At 33.3% G+C, this 25,368-nt stretch overlaps 2 protein-coding genes across 2 annotated transcripts; both read left to right on the forward strand.

Annotated features, from left to right (window-relative positions):
* Positions 1–232: 232 nt before the first annotated feature.
* LIMCH1_1 (LIM and calponin domains-containing protein 1) lies at positions 233–2,671 on the forward strand. Its single transcript, XM_051208731.1, has 2 exons — positions 233–729; positions 2,058–2,671. The coding sequence occupies exons 1-2, from the start codon at positions 577–579 to the stop codon at positions 2,430–2,432; spliced, it is 528 nt and encodes a 175-aa protein (XP_051072410.1). The 5' UTR covers positions 233–576; the 3' UTR covers positions 2,433–2,671.
* Positions 2,672–4,882: 2,211 nt separating this feature from the next.
* On the forward strand, positions 4,883–24,449 carry WC2_21 (blue light receptor; the record flags this gene model as incomplete). The annotated part of the gene is made up of 5 exons (XM_051218856.1): positions 4,883–4,895; positions 8,042–8,280; positions 10,160–10,206; positions 20,909–22,001; positions 24,423–24,449. The coding sequence occupies 5 exons, from the start codon at positions 4,883–4,885 to the stop codon at positions 24,447–24,449; spliced, it is 1,419 nt and encodes a 472-aa protein (XP_051072411.1).
* Between the last annotated feature and the right edge of the window lie 919 nt (positions 24,450–25,368).

The following is a 25,368-nucleotide window of genomic DNA, read 5'->3' on the forward strand; positions in this document are numbered from 1 at the left end:
TTCAAAGCTATAAGTTAGTAGAATACAGTTATTGATTTATAAGATTTGGAATTATAATCGTAGTTGAAAAACATATTAAGCCACTTTCTTTTGTCCAGTCAGTGTAATTGTCATCTGCCAAGGTTAGGTACCTCTATTCCTTTTGTGTTCTTGGATTTTTGTCACATGTGTATGTGAAGGAGACTGTGTTTGTTAGGTTTCGCCTCATCGTACGAATGATTTTAGACCAAGAGTATGCTTTAATAGAATATTCATTATCGATAGTGTCATACCTCTTCAGATTTTTTCCTGTCTTTTTAATCATGTGGTCAATAATCCAGACCGTTTCACTTCAATTCTTCACACTACTGTAGTTACCAAATGTTGAATATGATATGCATTTAGTAGTTGACGCCTTGCAACTGACTATTTTCATTATTTTTCTTGCAATCCTAGAAGCCAACGTAATCTAATTTCCAGTGGACATGTTTCTTCCTTAGATTTAGCTCCACCACCAAAAATAAATAGTCTTGGCGTCGCATTACTAACGGGTAGCGATTTTGATCCGCTCACTTTCGGTCATTTTGAAAAAATCAAATGGATACAGTCTCACCATCACAATCGGTTTCTTCAAATAAATTTCAGTACACAGATAGTTCAGATCTTTATAAGTCAAATGACTCCGAGACTAATTTGAAGGCCTACTCCGATTGTTCTTCACCTGTGTCTGAACTGAAAACTGAAGTTCAGGTAAGTTTTTTAAGAGTCAGTTTTTATTCCCTTTATGTTTTTTCCTCTCTAGGCGTTTTAATATGTGGTTGTTGTGAGCATTCATAAAGATCGGTCTCATAGTCCAACTGGGATAGTCCGTTGACATTCCAATCTGATATACATAAGATAGAAAATTAGTGACATATTTTCCCGTTAGGCCGTTTGAAGTCACAACAATTTTACTTTGTTCCATTCTTATCTCAGTTGAGAAGTGTTATGAATGTTTAAAAAATTGCAAGCACCTTAGCTTAATTTGGAAGTAAAAATAGTTGAAGTCAATCGATTACATCACTACATTTTGAAAGTCTAATGGAAGATGAAGTTTAACTAAAACCATGCGATATACGTACTCAGTACCTTTCGAATAATTTGATCTTGTATTTACTCATCGATGTTTTTTGTCTGAAAATGAAATAGAATTATATCAATTAATTTTAATACTAAAAAATAAGAGAAAGAACAGGTAATGAGAAAGATCAACAATATTTAAATGAAATTACAGGACCAAAGTTTTTAAACAGGTAAAGGGGTTAGACATCCATCTCGTTGGTTTCTCAACAAGTTGAAGCATGCTTCACCGACTGTTCCTACTCAATGATTTCTGAACTCTTTGCTGATTATTTCTATGATTGTGGATAATGATGGTTGTTTATCACTTATGATTATTTGAATTTCAGAAAAGAAAGAGTCTATTTAAGTTAAATCGAATAACCTAATTTTGGAAATAGCTTTAAATCGGCCTTTAGCGGAACGTATTATACTAAAAACACTGACTTGGATAACATTACGAAATCTGTTCTTCGATACAACATATAAAGGATTACATTACCGTCTCATGTTTTCCAGTCAAACGTGTTTGTGTTTGTAAGTATATTGGATGAAATAATTGATATATTAGTTCACTAATACCGTGACGAATACCTGAATAATTTCAAAACTAGTGAAATGTCCAAACTTTTATAAATCATATTGGTAGACGATTTTCTCTTCTGTAGTTGAATATATCTCAAAAATCATTCATAAAGTCTATGCGAAAACAGATTTCAGCTCCGTACGTTAAAAGCTATCATATATGCACGCAGACGTTTAGAGTTCCAGTTTTGAAAATATAGTCAGCTTTTTCTCATCTTTAATCTGCCTCGAAAATTTCCGTCTCCTTTTAATGGAAAAACTGGCAAGTTCGATAGTTTATCGAAATATTTAAAACAATGTAAACATATTGAAATTTCTTACGGATGATAATTTACCAATGAGAAGTAAAATAACGCTTAAGATAATCAATAACTTTCATATTTTTATGTTTGTAGAGTAATATTACGGACAAAATAATGGATATTTCTTCTCCAAACAAAAATTCTGTCGAAAAATATGCCAAATATAATCGAATTGAAGTAATTCGTGATCTCATGTCTAAACCAAATAATTGCAACGTTGAAGTCACCCCGGAAACCAAACTGCCTTTTGATGCGAGTCTTGAAAATAATGACTATTCAGAATGCAAATTACGTTTGTCATCAAGACCTGGAGTATCAGAGGTTCATTGGGGACTAACAATAAAAGCACGAGGTCCCTCAAATACTTCCCCTTTTGTTGTTGAACGCGTTAAAATTGGTAGGTTTCTATATATCACATGTTTTAGTGTATTACAGACATTTTCTCTTCCCATTCATTTTTACGTTTGAAATAGTATAGGATTGAGGAAGAAATTCAGCGAATAATTTATACAGCAACTAATTTCACTTATCTTATTCTCCTATTGTCTGTATACAAAGTTTATCACACTGTTTCCCACTTACATTCGTCATAAGCGATACCTATCGATGATTCCTTCACCCAAGGTAATTTATTTGCCTATCTTTACTCTAAAATTGTTCCTCTGGACTGCACGAACAGTCGATCGTAATAATTTTCAATCTTTTTATTTTACTCAAAAATTTTAATTCTTATTATTTGGTGGCGACTAGTAATTGAGTGGATACAATAAATTGGTTATTAGTGGGATTGATTTTTAGTAACAGTTTCTGATTTGGAATGCCCCATATCTACTTTCGTTTAACTAGTTTTCTATTAATCGTAGTTCTCATACATAAAAATGGCCTAAACCCTCAATATTTGCAACTTACTTTTAGTAAATAAGTGATATAGATTAACAGTGGAACACAGAATTCTCGTCCAACTATATTTGTAACTTCATCTCTTGGATTATGTCACAGTAGTTAACTGCGACGCGCAAATGTTGAGCAAGAACTAGAAAAATATAGTTCCTTCTATATCCTTTGACTGAGTTAGTCAGTAATACGCAACGTGGAACCTGGCACATGTATACATCGGTTCAGGTTGTCATTCCTCACTGACGTAGCAATCTGAAATTGTCAAGGTAAATTACAGAGTAGTGGTTCTAGTAACAGAAATTCAAACACACATAGGTTGACTTTCACATCATTCGTAATATGATCCATAGCTTAACCAAACTATAGTCTACAAATATAAAATGAATTGAGTGAGTGCGTTGATTAATTTACTTATCTACGAGACTGAATTAATGGGCTTTCTTTATCTACACTTAGATCTTGAGTACAGATTTTTCGCAATATATCCCTGTGTATTAATTTTCTGCTTTAGTGCTGTTGAAAAAGTTTGGTAACTTTGATGTGTTTGTTTGCTAGTTCAGACATTACTTTTGTCTTTTTGCTGACGTCTTGTATCATGATATCCAAATTACACCAGATAGCTTTCTCCGTAGTTTCCGATCAATTTTCTGTTCCCCAGTCTACCTGGTGACATATTTTGCTTGCAATGACCACACGACTTTACTTTTTCAACCTGTCTTTTAGTCATCATTATAATATTTTCAAGTGTATAAAGCTGTCGAAAGGAGTTTCGCAAACTTAAATTGCACAGTCGAGTTTTAAAGGTGGATTTAACCGAAGCAAACTAATTGTGACATATCACATGGATCTCTGTGACAATCTCGGTAGGGAGTTAACTGCAAAATAACTTGTCGTATCATTAAAAGTCTATTGTCCGTTGTTTTTACTTCAGAAAGCGTTAAACTTTTCATGATATGGATGTTACATTTTTACCATTTACTAAGTTCTTTCTTTTCAGTAAAAATCTAATTGTCTCGTAAGATTGATTTCAATACACGCATTTAAATATTGAAATTTACCACCCTTACTTAACTGGGTGGTCATTTTTTCATCTAAAATGTGTCAGGATTAGCACTAACTTCTAAATATTTCCAAGTTAACATTTTGGAATAAAATTTCACCAAATTCTGGACTTATTGTACAAGAATCTTCTGAAAAACTAATTTACTGTAGGGTTCCTTCAGCGTTTCATGACGTATTCCCCTCATCTTTGTGGTCATCAACACACAATATTCCAAACTTTGTGTACAACTATAATACTTCATTATGTTCCTGAGTTTTACTATTTTACTGTGTGTATCAAGAGACTACGTTATGTTATCATACGATAAAGAGAAATATCCGTATTTTATTAGTGTTAGGGGGTAATGGTAATTGCAGAATTTTCCTAGATCAAATTATAAACCGATCTTATCTAAATGGCACTGAAGACCTTGAAGCACTGGACGGCCGTGTCATTTTAGGCACTATTGACATCTGATACCGGTCCAGTAGTCTAGAGGTTAAGGGTCGGCGAGCAGGACGGCTTTTCAATGCTTCCAGGTTTTTATACGTGGTCTAGTTACGGTTTGTTTGTTATTTGATCTATATCTTAGTTTTGAGGATGAGTTCTTCGAGAATTTCCATTAGAAATGAAATCTGAGAAACCAAATAACTAAAACCATACATTTTTTGCATAATACTCAGGTAAGTGAGCTTATTGTAGCTCGTTGATAAATCAATCCATTCTATTTATCATTTCTTAAACATTCTCTATTCGTTTACATTTGTTTCATTAACATGCAACATCTAGGTAGTTCGGCAGATATCTGTGAATTTCAAAAGGTGACATATTGGCTTCTATTGATGGCATAAACCTGGGTACTAGTCGGAAGAACACTGACAAAAACACCAGTCAAGTTACAAACTTAGAGGATATAGAAAACTTGATGGCTCGTTTAGTTTTGGCCAACAAACCGATTACTGTTCAGGTCTTCAGAAAAATGGATGAATTTGGTAGGAGCTTGTGGTATTTTTCTTAAGATGCATAACATTGTGACTGATTTACTAATTTAAGCCACGTACTTTATGTGTCTGCTAGTGTTACTGCCTGGTAGGTCAAACCAAATAATGTGGAGTGAGGTTTGAACCTGCGAGCCACTGGTTAAAACCTGAATCTTGTTCTGTCAAACATCATATACTGTTTTATTTTTACTTACTTCAATCCTTTCATTTTTGTTTGGGTGTTATACAGTATAGTTAACCGTTTTGTGCATCCTCAACAACTCGATTCGCTTGTTTTGTTAGACAGGAAGTATAAGAAATATTTGTGATAATTGATTTGTTTTACCAGAGAAATCATGATATGGATATTTTAAAACAATATGAAAGAAATCTCTCGTTGTTACAACAGCTGAACTAAACATGAAGATGTACTGCCAGTTATTATAACCCTCTACGTCCTAGAAATTCACTAGACACTTGGATTCGGAGTTTTAGAAATTTATCCATTATGTGAAGCTTTCTTCTGATCATTAATTATTTGCCTTTATATTAAAATCTTATTATGCTCTGCCTATACAGTTGTTTCCTTTTTTAATATTGTCACTTTGGTACTGTTTTTTTTATGTTTAACATTATTCAGAAAATAACTTAATTGTTATTACATTACCTCACACTTGAAAGGTGTAAATTCTGGATCACCATCTCCCATACACTTAGTAGAAAAATGTTGTTTTTTATGTTAGAAGCAATCCAACTCCCTTCATTTCAATTCAAAAGTAATATATGGTGTCTGTGAATATCACTTGGTATTTCATCACTAAATGTGTATCTATCATGTTAATTAATTTTAAACATTATTGATAAGAAAGACACTTGTATAAATTAACATAAAATACACTGATTTTTATGTAACCTTTCCGTTATTTATACGTGTAAAGTAGTGATTTAATTTATTCAGACATTGTCTACAGAATAATCTGTATTTTTAGGATGGAAGAAAAGTTTTTGTTATAACTGATAATGCGTCGCAATCAACATGAGATAATATAGAATGTTCCACTAATAGTTACTTACAAAAATTAATAGAATAAGGCAAAATTCTAATAAAATGCTATAAAAGACATCACACAAGTCTTTTGTCTGTATTATCAGTAGAATAACCTATTGACTTCAACAAAAATCTAATTGACAATATTTGATATGACTAATAGTCGTTTTCGATTTTGTAATTGAGAGCACTAATATAACCACTTGATGTTTTTTACATTAACATCAACTATTTAAACTTCAAAACAAAATCTGAAAGTATCCACAAACGTATTGACTGAAATCCAACTATATTGCGTCAAAAGTTTTTTCATTAAATTTTATCTTTGTTAATTAAAATACATACTTTGTTAAATTTATGTTTGAAAGACAAAAGTAATACATCTCTCTATTTATATTTCAAAACAGAACTAGGTATTTTATATTGAAGAATTCAATCAGTCGATGTTTTTTTAAGTCCATGAATTCCTATCTCAATTGATCTCTCTAAGTTGTTATAGATTTTGGAATACCCTATCAACGTTCTTTACTTAGATTTGTTTTTGTATTAGAGTGTAATTACCTATATTTGTACTATAATCATCAATTGAGATTCTGTTATGTATTTTATCGGTTCATGATAAATTTAGTTTTAACCTACACTAGTTTACTTTGGTAAACTTGTCATCGTACTGCTTACAATGTTTTTTATAAGGATTGTAACTAAAACTAAAGTAGAAATTCGTCTCTATAAGAATTGTTATTGAAGTGCTATCGACATAGTCTTAACACTTTTAGGCTTCAGGAAGAAAAGCTATTATAGGAAATTTATAAATCCACTAAGGAATAGATAAAAAATTTAGCAAAGAAATTTTTTTCTGTGGATTCATTTTTAAAAAGCTATACAGCCGTATTTATACCAGATAATTAATGTGATGAACAAGTTTTGTGTGTTAGTATTCATGTTTCTGATGAGTGAGGATCACTTGAAGCTAATTTTATTGATAATGGTTATCTTCCAAAGTTTATTGAAATAAGCATGAAAAATACTAGGGTCATAAGCATGCAGAACGATAATATCCATATTGATCTGGATTTTAAGGATAATATTGCGGACAAGATCTTGATTAATTGTTTGATTAATCCATCATGGAAAACATTTTATCTAGTTCCTATGTGAGTTGTCTACACTATCAGCTCATTAGTGCACATATATGTAAAGGACTAGCTCTATCGTTTGATCGATTAGACATGAATTCCTTCATTCATCTTCACCGGCGGACCTAGGTGCACATGTCTTTTATCAAGGAGAACCTCCCAACGCATTGCTGGGCACCTGATAATATGACTCTGTAAAGGACAATATGAAAGTATGTGAAATCGTCTGTTCTCTAGCATGTAGTTGATGATGATCATGCAGTATAAGACTCAGCGTCCAAAATCATTTATAAAATCTAATCGGTTCTACCGAAACGCCTACACACATCTTCATATTACAGAAGCATTGGAAATGCTTAAGAAGAAGCTATATTTATGTATAGAAAACTATTTCCGAGATCTCTTTCTATGCTGTAGCCTGAGTTTGCTCTATATTTCTTTACACACTACTTAATAAAATTTTTGGTTGCTGTTTATTACCCTCGTTTTTTTAAGTCACATGTTATATAATCTACTTTTTACATCCGAATATATTGCACCAATAATTTATTCATTCTATCTATTATCATATGATCACTCACCTTTAATCAATTCCTGTCCTCATTTATTTTGACCTCCATCAATCTACTTGAAAAATCATACCATATCTCTAATTTTGTAGTTGTGTCTTTTATGTCCTGTAGTTACTAGTCAGTATGATTATTCATTTATCAATAATTAATCGGTTTCACCCATTAATACGAACTAAACATCATGATTCTCACCCCTTATACCCAGGCATATTAATGTAAAGTGCTTATTCATCACATAGATTATCTTTTATAAATACAATTATGCAGGTTTTGAAAATGAAATTGTTGAAAAGAAAATTTTCTTTGCTGAAATATTTATTTTGTTGCAGAAAAGCTTTTTGAATAATAATAAAAGCGAACTATTTTTCTCATAAAATGTTTCAAATGAACTACACATTTCAGATGAACTGAACGATGGCGAATCGGATACAGGTGGAGATTTTTCTGTCGAATCAGCAGCCGTGAAATCCAAACACACACCAAGTAACATTAGTGATTCCGATAGTGAATGCCATGAGTTACTTGTTTCTCCTGTTGTCAAGGTTTCTCACAAAACATCTCCTGTTGATAGCCCAGTTTTACAAAGACCTATCACAATTACACATTCACGTCATAGGTCACCTTCCCGAAGCTCAATTCAAGTAAGTTATCCTTGGTTGATTAATACACTCGTTACTTACTTACTTACTTACTTACTTACGCCTGTTACTCCTAATGGAGCATAGGCAGCCGACCAGCATTTCTCAACCCACTCTGTCCTGGGTCTTCTTTTCTAATTCCATCCAATTCTTGTTCATTTTTCGCATGTCTATCTCCATTTCCCGGTGTAATGTGTTCTTTGGTCTTCCTCTTTTCCTTTGGCCTTTAGGATTCCATGTGAGGGCTTGTCTTGTGACACAGTTAAGTGCTTTCCTCAATGTGTGTCCTATCCACTTCCAGCGCTTCTTCCTGATTTCTTCCTCCGCTGGGATCTGGCTTGTTCTTTCCCACAGTTGGTTGTTGCTAATAGTGTCTGGCCAACGGATCCGAAGTATTTTGCGTAGACAACTGTTAATAAACACTTGTATCTTCTGGATGATGGCTTTCGTAGTTCTCCAGGTTTCCGCCCCACACAGTAGAACTGTCTTGACATTTGTATTGAAAATCCTGACCTTGGTGTTGGTTGACAGTTGCTTTGAGTTCCAGATGTTCTTCAGTTGTAAATATGCTGCTCTTGCTTTACCGATCCGCGCTTTCACATCCGCATCAGATCCACCATGTTCATCAATGATGCTACCCAAATAATACACTTGTTATCTTCCTGCAAATGGTCGATATATACTACCAATAATGTTTCATAACAATGAACCTTTTTCACTAACAGGTCTGTTTCCTACTTATTTATAATCATACTGAAAAAAAGCTTAAATACTAAAGGATCAAAAAATGCACCATAAAAATAAGGTGGCAGTGCTATGAAAAATCTGAAAGAAAGCTTTTCAATCAACCGTTAAAAAAGATAAATGGCCACTAAACACTGTTAGTCTGTCTTTTCGTATTAACTTTCAAGTGTCCAATCATTCTCATTCCAATTGCTATTACATTATTTCTTGAAATTCATCTTTTCAGTTTCGTCAACCTAATACGATCTCGCAAATTCGAACAATGCTAACCCTTACTATGCTCTATTTCAATAAGTGACTGACTATTTACTCTAATAAATTATTAAATCATTCTATCTTTAAAAAATTATGGTTTACCTTGCGTATCGTTCTCAATGTATTGTACTTCTTTTCTATTTTCTTGACATGAGTTTAGCACCAGCAACTGTTACTATGATCTATTTATGTTATGCGTGGTTTACCCGCTGAATTATATCACGCGTCCAATCACTAATCATAATCATAATTCTAATTTGGCCTTTTATTTACTCTATGGTTTGGTGTCTCTGACTTAACCAATTACACGCCCCATCAGCACCATTAACATTCAACCGGCAGTTAAGTTTGTATTGGTCCGTCATGCACAAGGTCCTCCCTATACTCCAGTCTTGAGTCCATAAGTCAACACCCAGCCTCTACCATATCTGTATTTCAAACAAACGTGGTTTATATACAGACATACATAACGGAACCACACCATAATATAAAAATAACAATTATACATGAACAGGCTAAAAGTGGCTGTGAGTAGAGAAGACTGTAAATAATAGACTGGCAACAAAATAGGAATAGTCAGTCGTATGACATTAGTTTATGGGTTAACCGAAAGGTAATGATAAACGGAGTACATAGATATAGTAGTCTAGTTTCTTAATAATCATATAGTAAGAATATATATATAATGATAATAATCCAGAAATTAATTCTGGGAGCTACCATTCCTTCAATCTTCGTTCTGACATAGCAATTTTATGAGCAAGTTGATACCCTATATTAAAACATTCTGTCAGGTTTACTATCACTGATACTTTCCGTGAAAATACTGTTTTTAATCACTTCATTTTTATCTTTTTCTTGTCATTTTATCAATTCTTTAAAGATTTCTGATGACGAAGTTAACAATTCATCTGTGTCATCTAACTCGAAGTAAAAGAGTACGTTACATTCAAAATGAAAAATTATAATATTTATTATATATAAAGATTCAACATGTATTTTACGTATGCTTACTGTCAATTTTAGTTTATTACTGCTTAGATATAAACTAGAATCTAAGTAGCTCATATTTTAGGTAAGCTGAATAATTTTTGCTCTCTTTTCTAACATGCTCCCTCCCTGAAAAAATGATACTATTAAATCTTGTCACTATAGGTTTGTGAATGATTGGTGGAATCATTTGATTATCATTCGTTCTATCACGAGTTCAAAGGTACTCTATTTATTTAGGTCTTACAGTCAGGTGGTATTGCTCTTGCTCACACGATAATAAGGTCACCGTACATATGTGCAGGTAAAAAATTTTGAATTACGCTAATTTACAGATTCAGAAAAATTCATTATTTTATCTCTTACTCTGTTGCTATTTCAGCTCAGTTTTGTGATAATCCATCAAAAGCGTACTTCAGCATTACATTTCATCATCATCATCATCATCATCATCATCATCATCATCATCATCATCATCATCATCATCATCATCATCATCATCATCATCATCATCATCATCATCATCATCATCATCATCATCATCATCATCATCATCATCATCATTTGTATTCAGTAGTACATATGCATCTGAGCGAACTATTTCAAAACTCTTATTAAGTCGTTATTATGTTTACATAAAGATGGATCGTGGCTAACAGTGGAATTACTGACGTGCATTTTATTATATTCAGGACTTGTCAACTGGATAAGGCTATATGACGATTTTGATGTACATTTTTACATAATTTTACTTGGATAAAGACATAGGTATATTTCATGTTAAATAAAAGATTCATAATTATATTTTGTTATTTATCAAATATGTTTTTGTTCAAATAAGTATTATGGTCCTGTAATTACCGCAATTACTAAACTTCTCTTGGATAAAGGACTTCAGGCCGATACCTTGCAATACTTCGAAGTGATTCATAAACAACCAAGCTTCAGTCTTCTGAAGCTGTTGTTATCAGGTGTCAGAAACCTGATTGATGTGTTCAAAAGGAGATAGTTATAAATCTTTCTTAGCCTTGATGACAAATATCCCTTCAATACATCATAAAAATTTTGTTCAACTATCCTACAATTAATTACATCGTTATGTCTTTTCATTCCGACTGTCTTCTAAATTAATAATCTTATTTTAATTAACTGAGCTTTACTCATTTTATTCTTACTTATTATTGGCGTTTACTTGTTAAGCAAACACTTTTTTCTAGCCATTTGGACCTTTGTCACTATCTATGTTGTAGAATGTTCTTTTATATATGGTATATATCTACAATATTTTATTCAGTCTATTAAATTAATTTACGCCCTTGCCATACTACACTAATATGTCTTCAAAGTAACTTCCAATTCAACTCTTTCATGTAGGTAATTTAAACCCATTTTGTAATTATGATTTTCAAATATCACAGGTTCTAAGCAGCTAACGGGAACCAAAAAGAAAATAAAATGGATTCATGCTGTTTTATTCAAATCTTTGTTTTTGCTGTCTTCCAATCCATAAAGTCATTGACTGTTGAACTGAGCCATGTAGGTAAGTGTAGGTAACTGGTTGGGGTGCAGTGACTAACCAATGATTAGAGACATTGGGAGACATGGCTCTAAATTTATCGAAATGGTTCAGGTGCATTCAATCTTAATCTTCCCCTAGTTCCTTAATCCTGAAATCATATAGCCTTATTTTCTACGCCAACGTGAACGATTCTGAGCCATATCATCCAAATTCTCTAAGCATTGATTACGAAATCGAATGTTACCACTCCTTCTTCTCCGGGATTCATCGTTATAATTTTATCTCGCTGTGCTAGTGTGGAGTGGCAACTTGAACAGACACTATATGTGTCAGGTTTTACGTTGCACACGACTGGCTACAGTTAATTATATTAACCTTGATAATAATTAGTGTCTAAATAATAACCATGAAACATCGATAATTAGTTTATCTGTTATAGAAAAATCCATTTAAAGCTATTTTCTGTGGAATTTTAATTGACCATATAGCTGATCACTCATAACAAATTGGCACCGTATACAAGGGTAATAAAAAAGATCAACACTAACATGATGGTTTTAACTACTGATGTTATCGTTTATGAGTGAAATTATATCCAACTTGAACTAACCTTCATAAACAAGCTAACCAATGAGTTATTACATTCGATTTTGCCATCAAGGATCATGAGGGATAATAACTGTGTTGTTTTTCATAGATAAAAGAAGCATATTCAACTTTTAAAAAATTTAGTTACACATTGATATCAATTATGAATAATAAACTACTGACGTCATTAATTAATTCAGCTCAATGGATTACGTATTAACTGATGTAGTAAAAATTAGTTTTATGAAGAGTAATGTTAGTTGGAGTAGGAATCACTCAGAAGAAAACTAGGATCTGCCGAACCTAAGAGCGAGATAAGTCAACGAAGTCACTATCTACCGGACTAATCCAGGTAGGTAGGTGCACACCATCTGATCGAGGTCCGGATGTTGGTTGCGATTAGTGGTTGGAGACGTTGAATAGCATGGCTCAAAATTAGTCATAGTGACGTAGATACATTCATTCTTTATCTCCCTCTAGATATTAAGTTATCGTACTCCTTCAGACATACCTTTTCATTTCTTCTTCTGAAACCATACACTGAATGCTTGATCATTCTCATTATGGTTGATACTACATTATATCGATTCGCTTAGCATCGACCTCGCTAATGTTAACTACTCGGGTTAACATACACTTGTGCCAGATTGAGTGTTGCTTTTAAACTGAATTACTAATCAAGTTCTAAGTCTACTGTTCAAATCATGATACCTAAAAGTAACTTTAAACCTGAAATCCAAAGTGATTAACAATTGATTATATAGTTATACAAGTTTATTCAGTCTATATTATTCACGTCAGTCAGTCAGCTACAACGTAGGACCAGGCACATATATGCATCGGTCCAAGTTGCCATACCTCATTGTTATTCACGTAGTACTGAATAATTCCGTCTAAGTATATATATGTGAAGTGTCTAGTCAATTGGTGAACATACATGAAGTATCATTATTTATGTGATTGTTTCACGTTTATTCGTGTCATATACTCTAGTTACACATTGTTTTTTTCTTTTTTACATCAGATTGTGCTCAATTTTCCTGCGTTTACCTATTCATATCTCTTTTTGAATAGAAAACTATGTGTAAATGATCATAAAAAAATTTATATTTATAAACATAGTCGAAGAACCAATAGAAATAGTGATGGATAAACAGACAGACAGACAGACAGACAGACACACACACACTGACACATACATACACACATGAGCGCTCGAAAACGTTTTTTTCAAGTATCCAGTAGAAAATTATAAAAATAAGAAATAATACACATGGAAATAATAATTTATAGACCGATGCCAATAAAAAACAGAAATATGTTTGTTTTTCTAATGGAAACAACAACTGATCATCTATACAGTAAAAAATAAAATCGATTATAATTTTTTTGTTTTGTATTTTTATTTATTACTCATTTACCACTGATAAAGATTAATGTTTATTGGATAATACAGACACTTTTTAAATGAACTACAATAGAATAATAATTCTTTTTTTTTTAATTTTTGTTTTGTTTTTTGTCAAAAGTGCAAGATGACATGTACAGTATTTAGTCGGTATACATACATGTATTACAAATGTATTTTTTAAAGAAAAATATAGTATATTTCAATTATGTTTAATTATATTATCGAAATTTTAATAAATTAGTAATGCACGTTAAATTGAACTTTACAAGTGCCCTGGTACGGCAAAGAGTGGAGAGAGAGTCAGTCAGCTCTCTCCCTCTCAAAATGCTCTCACATGGCCACGCGTATATATCCACTGTTACGGAAGTCTTACTCACTATCTTCTCGTGCCGGGGGTATTATTTACGAAATTGAGGAGTTGTGAAACCCTGATTCCAAACCAATGGTGCATATGGGCTCCGGTATCCAGAGGGAACAAATGGCGTATGTATCAATCGTTGGTCATCGGTTACCATGAGACTGCATCTCCTTACGATGCTCCACTGCCACGTGGATTAGACCATTACGTCAAAGGCTCCGAGTGTGGCCCCTAAGGAACCACCTGCCTCGGTTTGTGCGCCCGAGCAGTATCCCATCCCTCACACATATCGAATGATTTATGTGGCGCATATCTATTTGGTGCCTCTTTATACCAATGCTTATATGTTTAAATAAAAATAATTAAAATAATTGAAAACCAAGGAGTAATGGAGAGTTGTTTTGTCAAAGTATGGGACTAATTAGCACTTCACATCCGTAACCTTGTTAGACACCAAACTCACACAGTGAACAAATTAACTTCGGACTAGTTAGTTGGGACCAACTCAGTCAGTCAATATCAAAGTGAGAATCTTCAATACCAACGTCAAGGCAGTTCTTCTGTACGGAGCTGAAACTTGGAGAACTACAACAACCACCATCAAGAAGGTACAAGTATTTATAAATGGTTATCTACGCAAGATGCTCAACATTCATTGACCGGATACCATCAGTAACAGCCTTCTCTGGGAGAGAACAAACCAATTCCAGCTGAAGAATAAATTAGGAAAAGACGATGGAAATGGATATGACATACATTACGGAAATCATCAAACTACATCACGAGGCAAGCCCTAACATGGAATCCTGAAGCAGATATGAAAAGGATGGATAATGACTGGAAGGAGCTGGAAAGGATTGCCCAGGACAGGGTTAGATGGAGTGTAGAATGCTGGTGAGCGGCCTATAGTCGTTCACGAGGAGTAACAGGCGTAAGTAAGTAAATAAAGCAGTCAGTCAGTCCTAAATAACGTAGAATATTGAATATATTTACACTGGTTTAGGTTACGACATCAAGTCAGCACAGCAGAACGAAATTATTTAGATAAATGCTAAAGTAGTAGAAGTAAAAAAAGGATCGGACGTAGACTGACTAGTTTACATTTCCAAGTTCAGTCAATTAGCGATATACTAGTCATGAATTCTCTCTAAAATTTCAAGCAATTCATCTTTAAATCAGTTAATGAGTTACTTTACATCAAAAATTAATATATTAACTGCTTTTACAACCTCAGTATCAATTTTATTGAAATTTCAGCCAAACAGAACTTAAGGTCTAAAGCTTGTTTAGAAAAATGGTTGAACCAGATAGCTGAGAAAAGTTAAAATAAAATTTTTATGTTCACTCTTGTAGAAGTTGGTAATTCAAGAAACAGCAAAATAAAAAAACGAAGTTTACATTAGGACGATAAAATTTTGAAAGAGCTGATCGTATATTACTTGGTTAGGATATTTAATTTGGAAGATTAAGTAAATTTCAAAAGTAATCAAAAAGAAATGGAAGGAACAACAAGGTTTTTAAAGAAAACAGAGCAATAGTATTCACATTATACTTTGTTATTGAAATTGAAATCAATAAAAAGTGATATAGATATACATATAATCTATTTCTGAATATCTAAGGTTTAAATTTATACAGCGATTCAGCCAATCTACATATTGCTCCATAACCATCTTTCTACAATACTAAGAAGTTATTTGTTAGGCTAGCAGGATAGTCGGTTTTCGATAAGTGGTATTTGATAGATATGGATATGTACTAACAATCAAGCTGTTGAATTCATATCTTCTAAAGTTATTTAAGTAAAATTATCATTCAGTCATGAATTACATATCATAATTACTGTCACTACTGTACATGCTAGTTGATAAAAAACTTTTTTACTTCCAGAAAAATAATTGACCAGAAGTTACCCAAGAAACAATATTTTCCTTATAAACACCCATATATTTCATACTATTTTATCACAGGTCGAAGTTATAATAAGTTTTCTCAGTTTTGCTTGTCATATCAACCATTGGAAGACTAACATAACAACACTTATATAAAATGATGATAGACTAGATCGTTTATATTCTCTTTGGGTTTATTGTGAGTCGTGGATCTTTTCTTTCCAACTACGATGAACATCTCAACATAAGGTTATTCAACTTACTTCAAAATGGTAGATGTATGATAAACATCGTTTTTTTAAAAATTATGCTACGTAAATGAACTAGACTGATTAACTGTTTAAAACTTATCATCATAGTGACTTTTTATCGAGTAATTTTATGATGGTAATTGCTATTAAGAATAGTTAGTTAAAAAATAAATCCTTAGAATTAACACTTCAGATTTCTCACAAGCATTCTGTAGCGATAAAAAAAAGCATAATTTGATTATGTTATATAGAAAACTAAACTGAGCAATTTTTATATTATAATGGTCTAAAACAACGAGTTTGATTGATGTGGATATTATCGTTGAATGAATAAGCGATATAAATAAATGGTCGATATATTCTTTTTCAAAGAATACACGAGAGTTATGAAGAGATTACTGTCATATAATACCGAAACACACTATATTATGTTGTATAAGTATCATATCCAAATATACAACACTTACATTTGTAGTTCAAGTTTATTTTATTGTCTCTGAAATTATTGTTACGTGAAAACACGCATTAGATCACAATAATTCGAAAAAAGAAAGTAATAAATTGTTTATTGTTAAAAACTTCAACGAGGAATTTGCATTATTTATAGAACAACGGATAGATACATTGAACTAACCGACCAAAATCTATAGACATTTAATCGAATTAATAATGATTGGTTGATCGATGAATAAACAGTGAAGTATTTGAATTAGGTTTTATATTTGACAAAATTCACCACTATAGTATGGTAAGATCCTTTTTGAAAGTATTGTGTATGAAAATCCCTCCACATGCACAATGTTGTGATTTATCATTGATTCCTCCATATATACATTTTGTTGATCTTTTGATTCCATTTGAGATGATACTATTTGTATTTTATTGTAGTTTTGTTTTCCTTACGTCTTCACTGAATTTCCATGTTTTTCGTGAACTACATTTATGTTGCTTTAGTCGATATTTAGTTATGGAGGCTGCCATATTGATTCGCTCCTCTATTTGATTGTGTTACTTAAATTGACTGGAATTGTGCATTTTTGGTTGTGAATTCAAGCACTTTTCCAGAACTGTAAACATTTCGTGTTATAACGAAATCAGATATTATCTTTCAAACAGTCTGTACGTGATCTATCCAGAACGGATAGAACAGCATTCTTGTGTTGATATGAACATTTGTTTGTTGCATTGGGTAGTTCTTTTATATCCTCTATCAAATTATCCCTTTAATGTAATTTAGACTTAACTACTGATTAAACTATTATTGGTTAAACAATTGCGTGGTAATATTTGTTTAGGTAATAATGTGCATTTAAATTGATGATGAAAGTGTGGTGTTTGAAGGAACTAATGATTCCTTTGTACTTGTTGAATGCTTGATTTCCAATTCTAAATACAGTACATTCGTTTGTGGTTATCTAGTACTTCTTGATCCGATCACTTTATTTCTGGGATTCTTAGTTCATACTATAATTCAAATACTCCTAATCATCATAGAAACTTAGAACTGTCATTTACCCAATTACTTTGTTTTGGTTTCAACTGAGCGATAGCGCATTTCTAAACTAACCTAAACGGTTATCCATCATTTTAAACTGATTTAATTTGGGAACTTCAAGTATATCTATAGCTTAAAGGTGTTTCATTCTCACCCTTCTAACAGTGGATCATATATCTATCTAGTTTTTGTGAATTTTTCACCTAAGTAAAAGTTACTTGAGAAAAAAACTTTTGAGAATGAATTAGAAAGCATGACGTGAATGTTGATTATGCCAATTAATTTTGCAGTAAGTAACTGACAGGATCGAGTATTAAGTATTTCATCTTCTAACAAGCTGAAATCAAACCAGATTGATCAATCTATTTATCATCAACCAATCCAGGAAACGCTAGAACATTTAGGAATAAATTCAACATAAGATCGGATATTTTTCCTTATGCAAGTTCATATTTGTTAGAAAGGTTTATTAGAAGTGTGCATTGTGTTCCAATCCTGGAAGACTCGATATAGTGACAGTGTATAAAGAAGAATGCAGAGGGAAAGATAACACAGCAGTAACTTAAGCAAACAGTATTTATAAGTATAGAGGGTTTGTGAAGATGGTAGGATTATCACACATAAAACGATAAACTGATGCCTAGACCAATGCAAAATGGATGACAGTACAGACAACCAGATCAGTCATATCTATGTCATTAAAAAATTTAGGTCAAAGAAAGATTTGAGAACCAAGAGAGCAGCTCACATAGCTTCAGATCATCACAAAAATTCGCGTAGTCAATTGAAGACGTGGGGACCGAAAGAGTAGCTGAAATAACTTCAGATCACCACAAAATCGTGATTGACAAGATCAAACTGAAGCTAAAGAAGCTATGGATAATTGGACAAACAGCATTACAAAGATTCTATACAGACCTCCTTCGACATACTGACAAACTCAACAGATTCAACATAGATCTCAACAACAGGTTCAAAGACTTACACCATCTAATCAAACAAGACGAAACTACTTTGGTGGACAACAGAAGGAAGGGATCAAAGAAACACTATCTTCAACGTATCAGGACGTTCGGGGTCGCAACAAGCATCATCATGAGGAATGGATCTGTATCGAAATCCTGGACAGTATTGAAAAAAGGAAAAACGAGAAGACAACGATTAACAACAGTCGAGCAAGAACAGAGAGAGTAAAGGCACAAACTGAATACACGGAAGTAAACAAGTAAGTGAAGAGGAGCATTAGAGTTTACAAGCAGATATACGTGGAAGATCTAGTTACGTCAACGAATAAAGCTGAGAAGACGGAGTTGATCTGAAAAATGTGATGTATTTGCGCTATACTTTTCGAACAATCACATTTTTCAAATCAACTCCGTCATCTCATTGTTCTATCGAAATTTATAAAAGGGACTAATTGCTTTAAATTTTTGAATAAAGCTGAAACAGAAGGAAATCTGGAACAACTATATGACACAACGAAGAAACTGGTAGAGAAATATAGTAAGCCAGAGAGAAGGGTGGACGACAAAGAAGGCAAGGCAATCACAGACAATTCAAGAATAGAGGAACAGATGGATGTAACGTTTCGAGGGACTCTCAAATAGATCGGCTCCATTGAATTCAACGGACATCGAAGCAGTATATACAGTCCTTCGTATCAATGGCACTCCACCAACGATCGAAGAAGTCAGCATGGTCGACCATCAGACAAATCAGCAGTGGGAAAGCAGCCTGGTCGAACAACAAACCACCTGAAGCACTGAAGACAGACATGGGAGCAACAGCGAACAAGCTCGATGTTCTATTCAAGGAGATTTGGGAGGAGGAACGATTGACACAGACAGACTGGGAAGAGGGATATCTCTTCAAGATACTAAAGAAAGCAGATCTGATCAAGTGTGAGAACTACAGAGGCATCACACTACTTTCAGTAGCCGTAAAGGTGTTCAACAGAGTGTTGGTGAACCGGATGAAAGACTCAGTAGACTCCCAACTTCGAGATCAACAAAACGGATTACATAAGCATCGGCCGTGCACAGATCGATTCGCGACACTAGGGATCGCTGTTGAACAATCAATTGAATGCAACTCGTCACTATACATCAACCTCCTTGGCTATGAGAAGTCGTTCGACAGTGTGGATAGGATAACATTATGGAACCTTCCTCAACACTATGAGGTGAATAGCTGAGAAGATCGCTAACACCATACGGACGGCGAACTACATTGCAAAGTGGTGCATGGAGGACAGCTGACAGACGCATTGTGAGTGAGGACCGGAGTCAAATAAGATAGCTTACTCATGCCCCTCATCTTTCTTCTAGTGGTTGACTGGATCATTAAGACCTTCATATCTGAGGGGAATCACGGAATAAAATGGAGAACTTTGATGCAACTGGACGATTTGGACTTCGCAGATGACCCGACTATTCTATCCTATATACACGAACAAATATAGGTCAAGACAATCAGTGAAGCAGAAGCATCTGCATCAACATACACAAGGGGAAAACAACATCGTCAAATGTAACACGGAGACCACCAACCCAATCACACTTGATGGAGAAACTCTGGAACAGGTGGAAACTTCAACCTACCTGACCAGCATCATCGAGGAAAAAGGAGGATCTGATGCAGATGAGAAGGCGAGGATTGGCAAATCAAGAATGGCATTCCTACAGTTGAACAACATATATAACTCAAAGCAGCTGTCTGCAAGCCAACATAAAAGTCGCAATCTTCAATACAAATGTTAAGACAGTTCTACTGTATGGAGCTGAAACTTGGAAAACTACTACGATCATCATCAAAAATGTATTTCTAAACAATTTACTACACAAGATACTCAATGTCCGTTGACCGGAGACCATCAGCAACAACCTAATGTGGGAGGGAACAAACTAGCTTCGAGTTGAAGAGAAAAGACGTTGGAAATGGATAGGACATACATTGGTGTGTTTGTCACCTGACGAAGCGGCATGATTTGAATTTATTATTTATTTGAACACAAATATTGGAACAAGGGGGCACCAGATACATATGCGTCACGCAATAATAATGTAAGGTACGTTTAAAAAGAAAAAAGAACAATAACGACCACAAATCAGTGTATGGTAGTGAAACAGTAATAATAATAATAATAATAATAATAATAATAATAATAATAATAATAATAATAATAATAATAATAATAATAATAATAATAATAATAATAATAATAATAATAATAATAATAATAATAATAATAATAATAATAATAATAATAATAATAATAATAATAATAATAATAATAATAATAATAATAATAATAATAATAATAATAATAATAATAATAATAATAATAATAATAATAATAATAATAATAATAATAATAATAATAATAATAATAATAATAATAATAATAATAATAATAATAATAATAATAATAATAATAATAATAATAATAATAATAATAATAATAATAATAATAATAATAATAATAATAATAATAATAATAATAATAATAATAATAATAATAATAATAATAATAATAATAATAATAATAATAATAATAATAATAATAATAATAATAATAATAATAATAATAATAATAATAATAATAATAATAATAATAATAATAATAATAATAATAATAATAATAATAATAATAATAATAATAATAATAATAATAATAATAATAATAATAATAATAATAATAATAATAATAATAATAATAATAATAATAATAATAATAATAATAATAATAATAATAATAATAATAATAATAATAATAATAATAATAATAATAATAATAATAATAATAATAATAATAATAATAATAATAATAATAATAATAATAATAATAATAATAATAATAATAATAATAATAATAATAATAATAATAATAATAATAATAATAATAATAATAATAATAATAATAATAATAATAATAATAATAATAATAATAATAATAATAATAATAATAATAATAATAATAATAATAATAATAATAATAATAATAATAATAATAATAATAATAATAATAATAATAATAATAATAATAATAATAATAATAATAATAATAATAATAATAATAATAATAATAATAATAATAATAATAATAATAATAATAATAATAATAATAATAATAATAATAATAATAATAATAATAATAATAATAATAATAATAATAATAATAATAATAATAATAATAATAATAATAATAGGCTAAACAGAAATGTACGACCAGAAAGAATTCTTTCAGTTAAAGAAGTTACGGTCACTTTTTATGAAGAAAGTAAAGAAGATTACAGCAGGATCACCACTGGCTTCTATTCTGAGCCATATCTGATAACGTCTCTAGACACTATGTTGCATCATCTCTAGGACCCCAACCAGGGAGTCGTGAAGGACCAACAGAAGCCAGTCCTTTGCAGCTTTCTTTCATGCCACGACACCATGTCATACACTGACCACCTCCCCACTTTTTCCAACCAGTCCCAGTGTCGGCAAATAATGCACGACGTGGAATTCTCTGGGACGACATTCGTAGAATATGTCCAAGCCACCGAAGTCTCCAGACTAATATCACGAAGGCATCGAAGATGACCCAGATTGTCATAAGCCGCTCTGGCTTTCACTATACGTGAATTGATTTCATCACCCACACCACCAGCAGCACTTATGCAGCTACCTAGATACACGAACTTCTCAACTAATTCTATCTGCTGACTACCCAGGGTAAGTGCAGAATCAGGATCCTGTCAGTCTTGTAAAAGTACTTTGCACTTCGAATATGCGAAGCACATACCCTACCTGCGGACATTAATTGCCAACTGATTAAGTCCCCATTGGCCACCTAAACGACTATGTTCTGTGCCTAGACGCCCGAAATGAGCCTTCAGGTCTCCGGCTAGTGCTACAACATCTGTGGAATGCAATTTCGGTAGAAGAACTGTTAGTTGGTGTCATGACCTTGAATCGCTTTTACCCCGTCGATACTTGGTGATGACTTGACCCTGATCTGTCTAGTCTAGATTATGACCTTGGCGTGATAGGCTGAGCGGCTTAACCTTGAGTCTAGTACGCGTGAGTTCGAGATGGGGTAGAGAGAGAACTATTCTAGAACCTGATTGGTTGACAAGCCCGCAAGGGAGAGAAGACAAGACAGTTGGAACACTCTGAATTCTGATTAGTGCAAGAATGTACATGAATAAATAAGTGAATATCCTGACCACAACGTACGATAATTTGGAAAAAATACAATTATGCCCGAAACTAGGAATTAGGGTAGAAAATAAGATGCAAAATATTATGTTTAAATTACAATGTTTTCGGAACAAAAAAAAGTATGGCAGTGAATGTTACATAGAACGAAAGCTCATGTTATGTAGAATAAAATAGGGACAGAAATAAATATAAGTGTTTTACAAGGTTTGAATGAAATGAAATAACGTCCCAAGAAAATAGCTTTCGTAGTTGTCTGGGCTTCTTATTTCCCCGTTCACAACAGTTGGTGTTAAAACTCATCCTTGATTGCATCCGGGCTGCAATCTGTCGGGGCATAGGCGGAGATGACGAAAATACATCGTTTCTCACGCCGATTTCTTCTCACTTTGATGGAACTTTCTAATCTAACAGCACATAACCGACTGTTAATGGGGATCCAATCGATTAGTGCTGTCTCGGCTCTAGCGCTTAGTGCGACACCAGTGCCAGTAAAACCGGACGAAGATGCCACACGGTCCCCGGATAAGCGCTCGTAAAACAAGCTTTTCGAAGCGACGGATGGAGAGCGAATTTGTAGTACTTCACCAGAGTCTTGGATACGGGTCTCGAATAGACAACAGACATCGATATCAAGACTTTCTAGAAACATAGCCAGCCCTATCTGTTATCTGATCTGCATTAGTATGCGAAAGTTAAAGGAAGCTAGTTTGAATGGTGTACGTGGCTTCAGAAAGACTGTTTCAGTATTCGTATTCCGTGGAAGCACTCAACTTTCGAACAGGCAGTGACTCGAGAACGTTTAAATAGAACACAGATTCCACCATGAGCGAGCTGCTGTATAAGTTGAAAAGTGGGGATACGTAAAGTGATGATAGAGGTAGATAAGTGACGTAGTATATAAAAAATAGTAATAATAATAATAATAATAATAATTGTTATCAAGTGAATGTGAAATGCCTGAATTCTAATTGGAGCAACCATCGTATTCCGTGAAATAATTGTCATCTCATCAGATTTGTGTGTGGGCTGTGATATTGCCGGGTGCCCAAATCGAAGCAGGTGGTTTTCTTAGGGGGCCACATCCAGATCCTTCGGCCTAAAGGTCTGATCCACAAGGTAGTTGAGCATCGTAAGGAGACGCAGTCCCATGGTAGCCGGTGACCAACGATTGGTTCATACGCCATCTGTTCCCTCAGGATACTAGAGCCCATGTGCACCATTGGTTTGGAACCAGGGTTTCCCAACTCTCCTATGTGGACTCTCCTTGTCCACCAACCCGGTTAAGGCGCCGGACATTCGCTTTTCGTTTTCTCAATTTCGTAAACAACATCCCGCCACGAGAAGACAGTGAGTAGGACTTCCCTGGCAGAGGCTAGATTGAAACGATTGATACCTTGAATCTCTTCAAACTTCTTTTTGTTTTTAATCAAGTCCTTCCGACGTATTATGTTCTCATAATACTGTTGAATCTTATGCAACATACGTGACCTATGGCGAAGGCGAGATATCCGTCTATCAATTAAGGGACGAGTATACTGCGCAGAAGTTCGTTCTGTTTTTCTTGACGGCTGCGAAACGTAGCCATTAAGAGTGGAAGACACTCGTAAGCTACTAGTATTTGGTCACTGATGCATTGGAAATATTGCTAGAGTCTGCTGGGATCACCGGGTAAGTAATAGTGAGTTTAGATGCAGGGTATCAGGGAATGATGGTAAATCAGTTGATGAGGTTGTGAATCTTCATCGACTGAGATGGTTGAGCCACGTTCTGCGTATGCCTGGACATCGATTACCACAACGCGCAATGCTGACTAGTGTTGAGGATGATTGGCAGAAAGTTAAGGGGGCGGCCAAATCAAAACGTGGCATCAGTGCTGAAGTCACTAACTTCTAGTATCCTGAGGGAACAGATGGTGTATGAACCAATCGTTGGTCACCGGCTACCATGGGACTGCGTCTCCTTACGATGCTCAACTACCTTGTGGATCAGACCTTTAGGCCGAAGGATCTGGATGTGGCCCCCTAAGAAAACCACCTTCCTCGTTTTGGGCACCCCGACAGTATCACACAATTCAAATGAGATTTGTGTGGAGTATATGTATCTGGTGCCCCATTTTACCAACATCTATATGTTCAAATAAATAAATAAATAAATAAATAAAATAAGGTTTTCTCCAGATTGACTCAAAAAGGAGAGCATACAACGTTCCCAGAAGATTTATCAATGATGATATGTTAGCCATTATTTCTAACTAGTGACTAGTCGCTGTTTCTTTTTTCTATATATTCGAAATAACCAGGTTGGTTACGTTTTGTAAGGATCACAACACTAGTCGGTTTTCCCTCATGTATTCACTTATACAAATGACAGTTAAAAC

This window comes from Schistosoma haematobium, chromosome ZW (genome assembly GCF_000699445.3).
Source record: "Schistosoma haematobium chromosome ZW, whole genome shotgun sequence".
Taxonomy (NCBI): domain Eukaryota; kingdom Metazoa; phylum Platyhelminthes; class Trematoda; order Strigeidida; family Schistosomatidae; genus Schistosoma; species Schistosoma haematobium.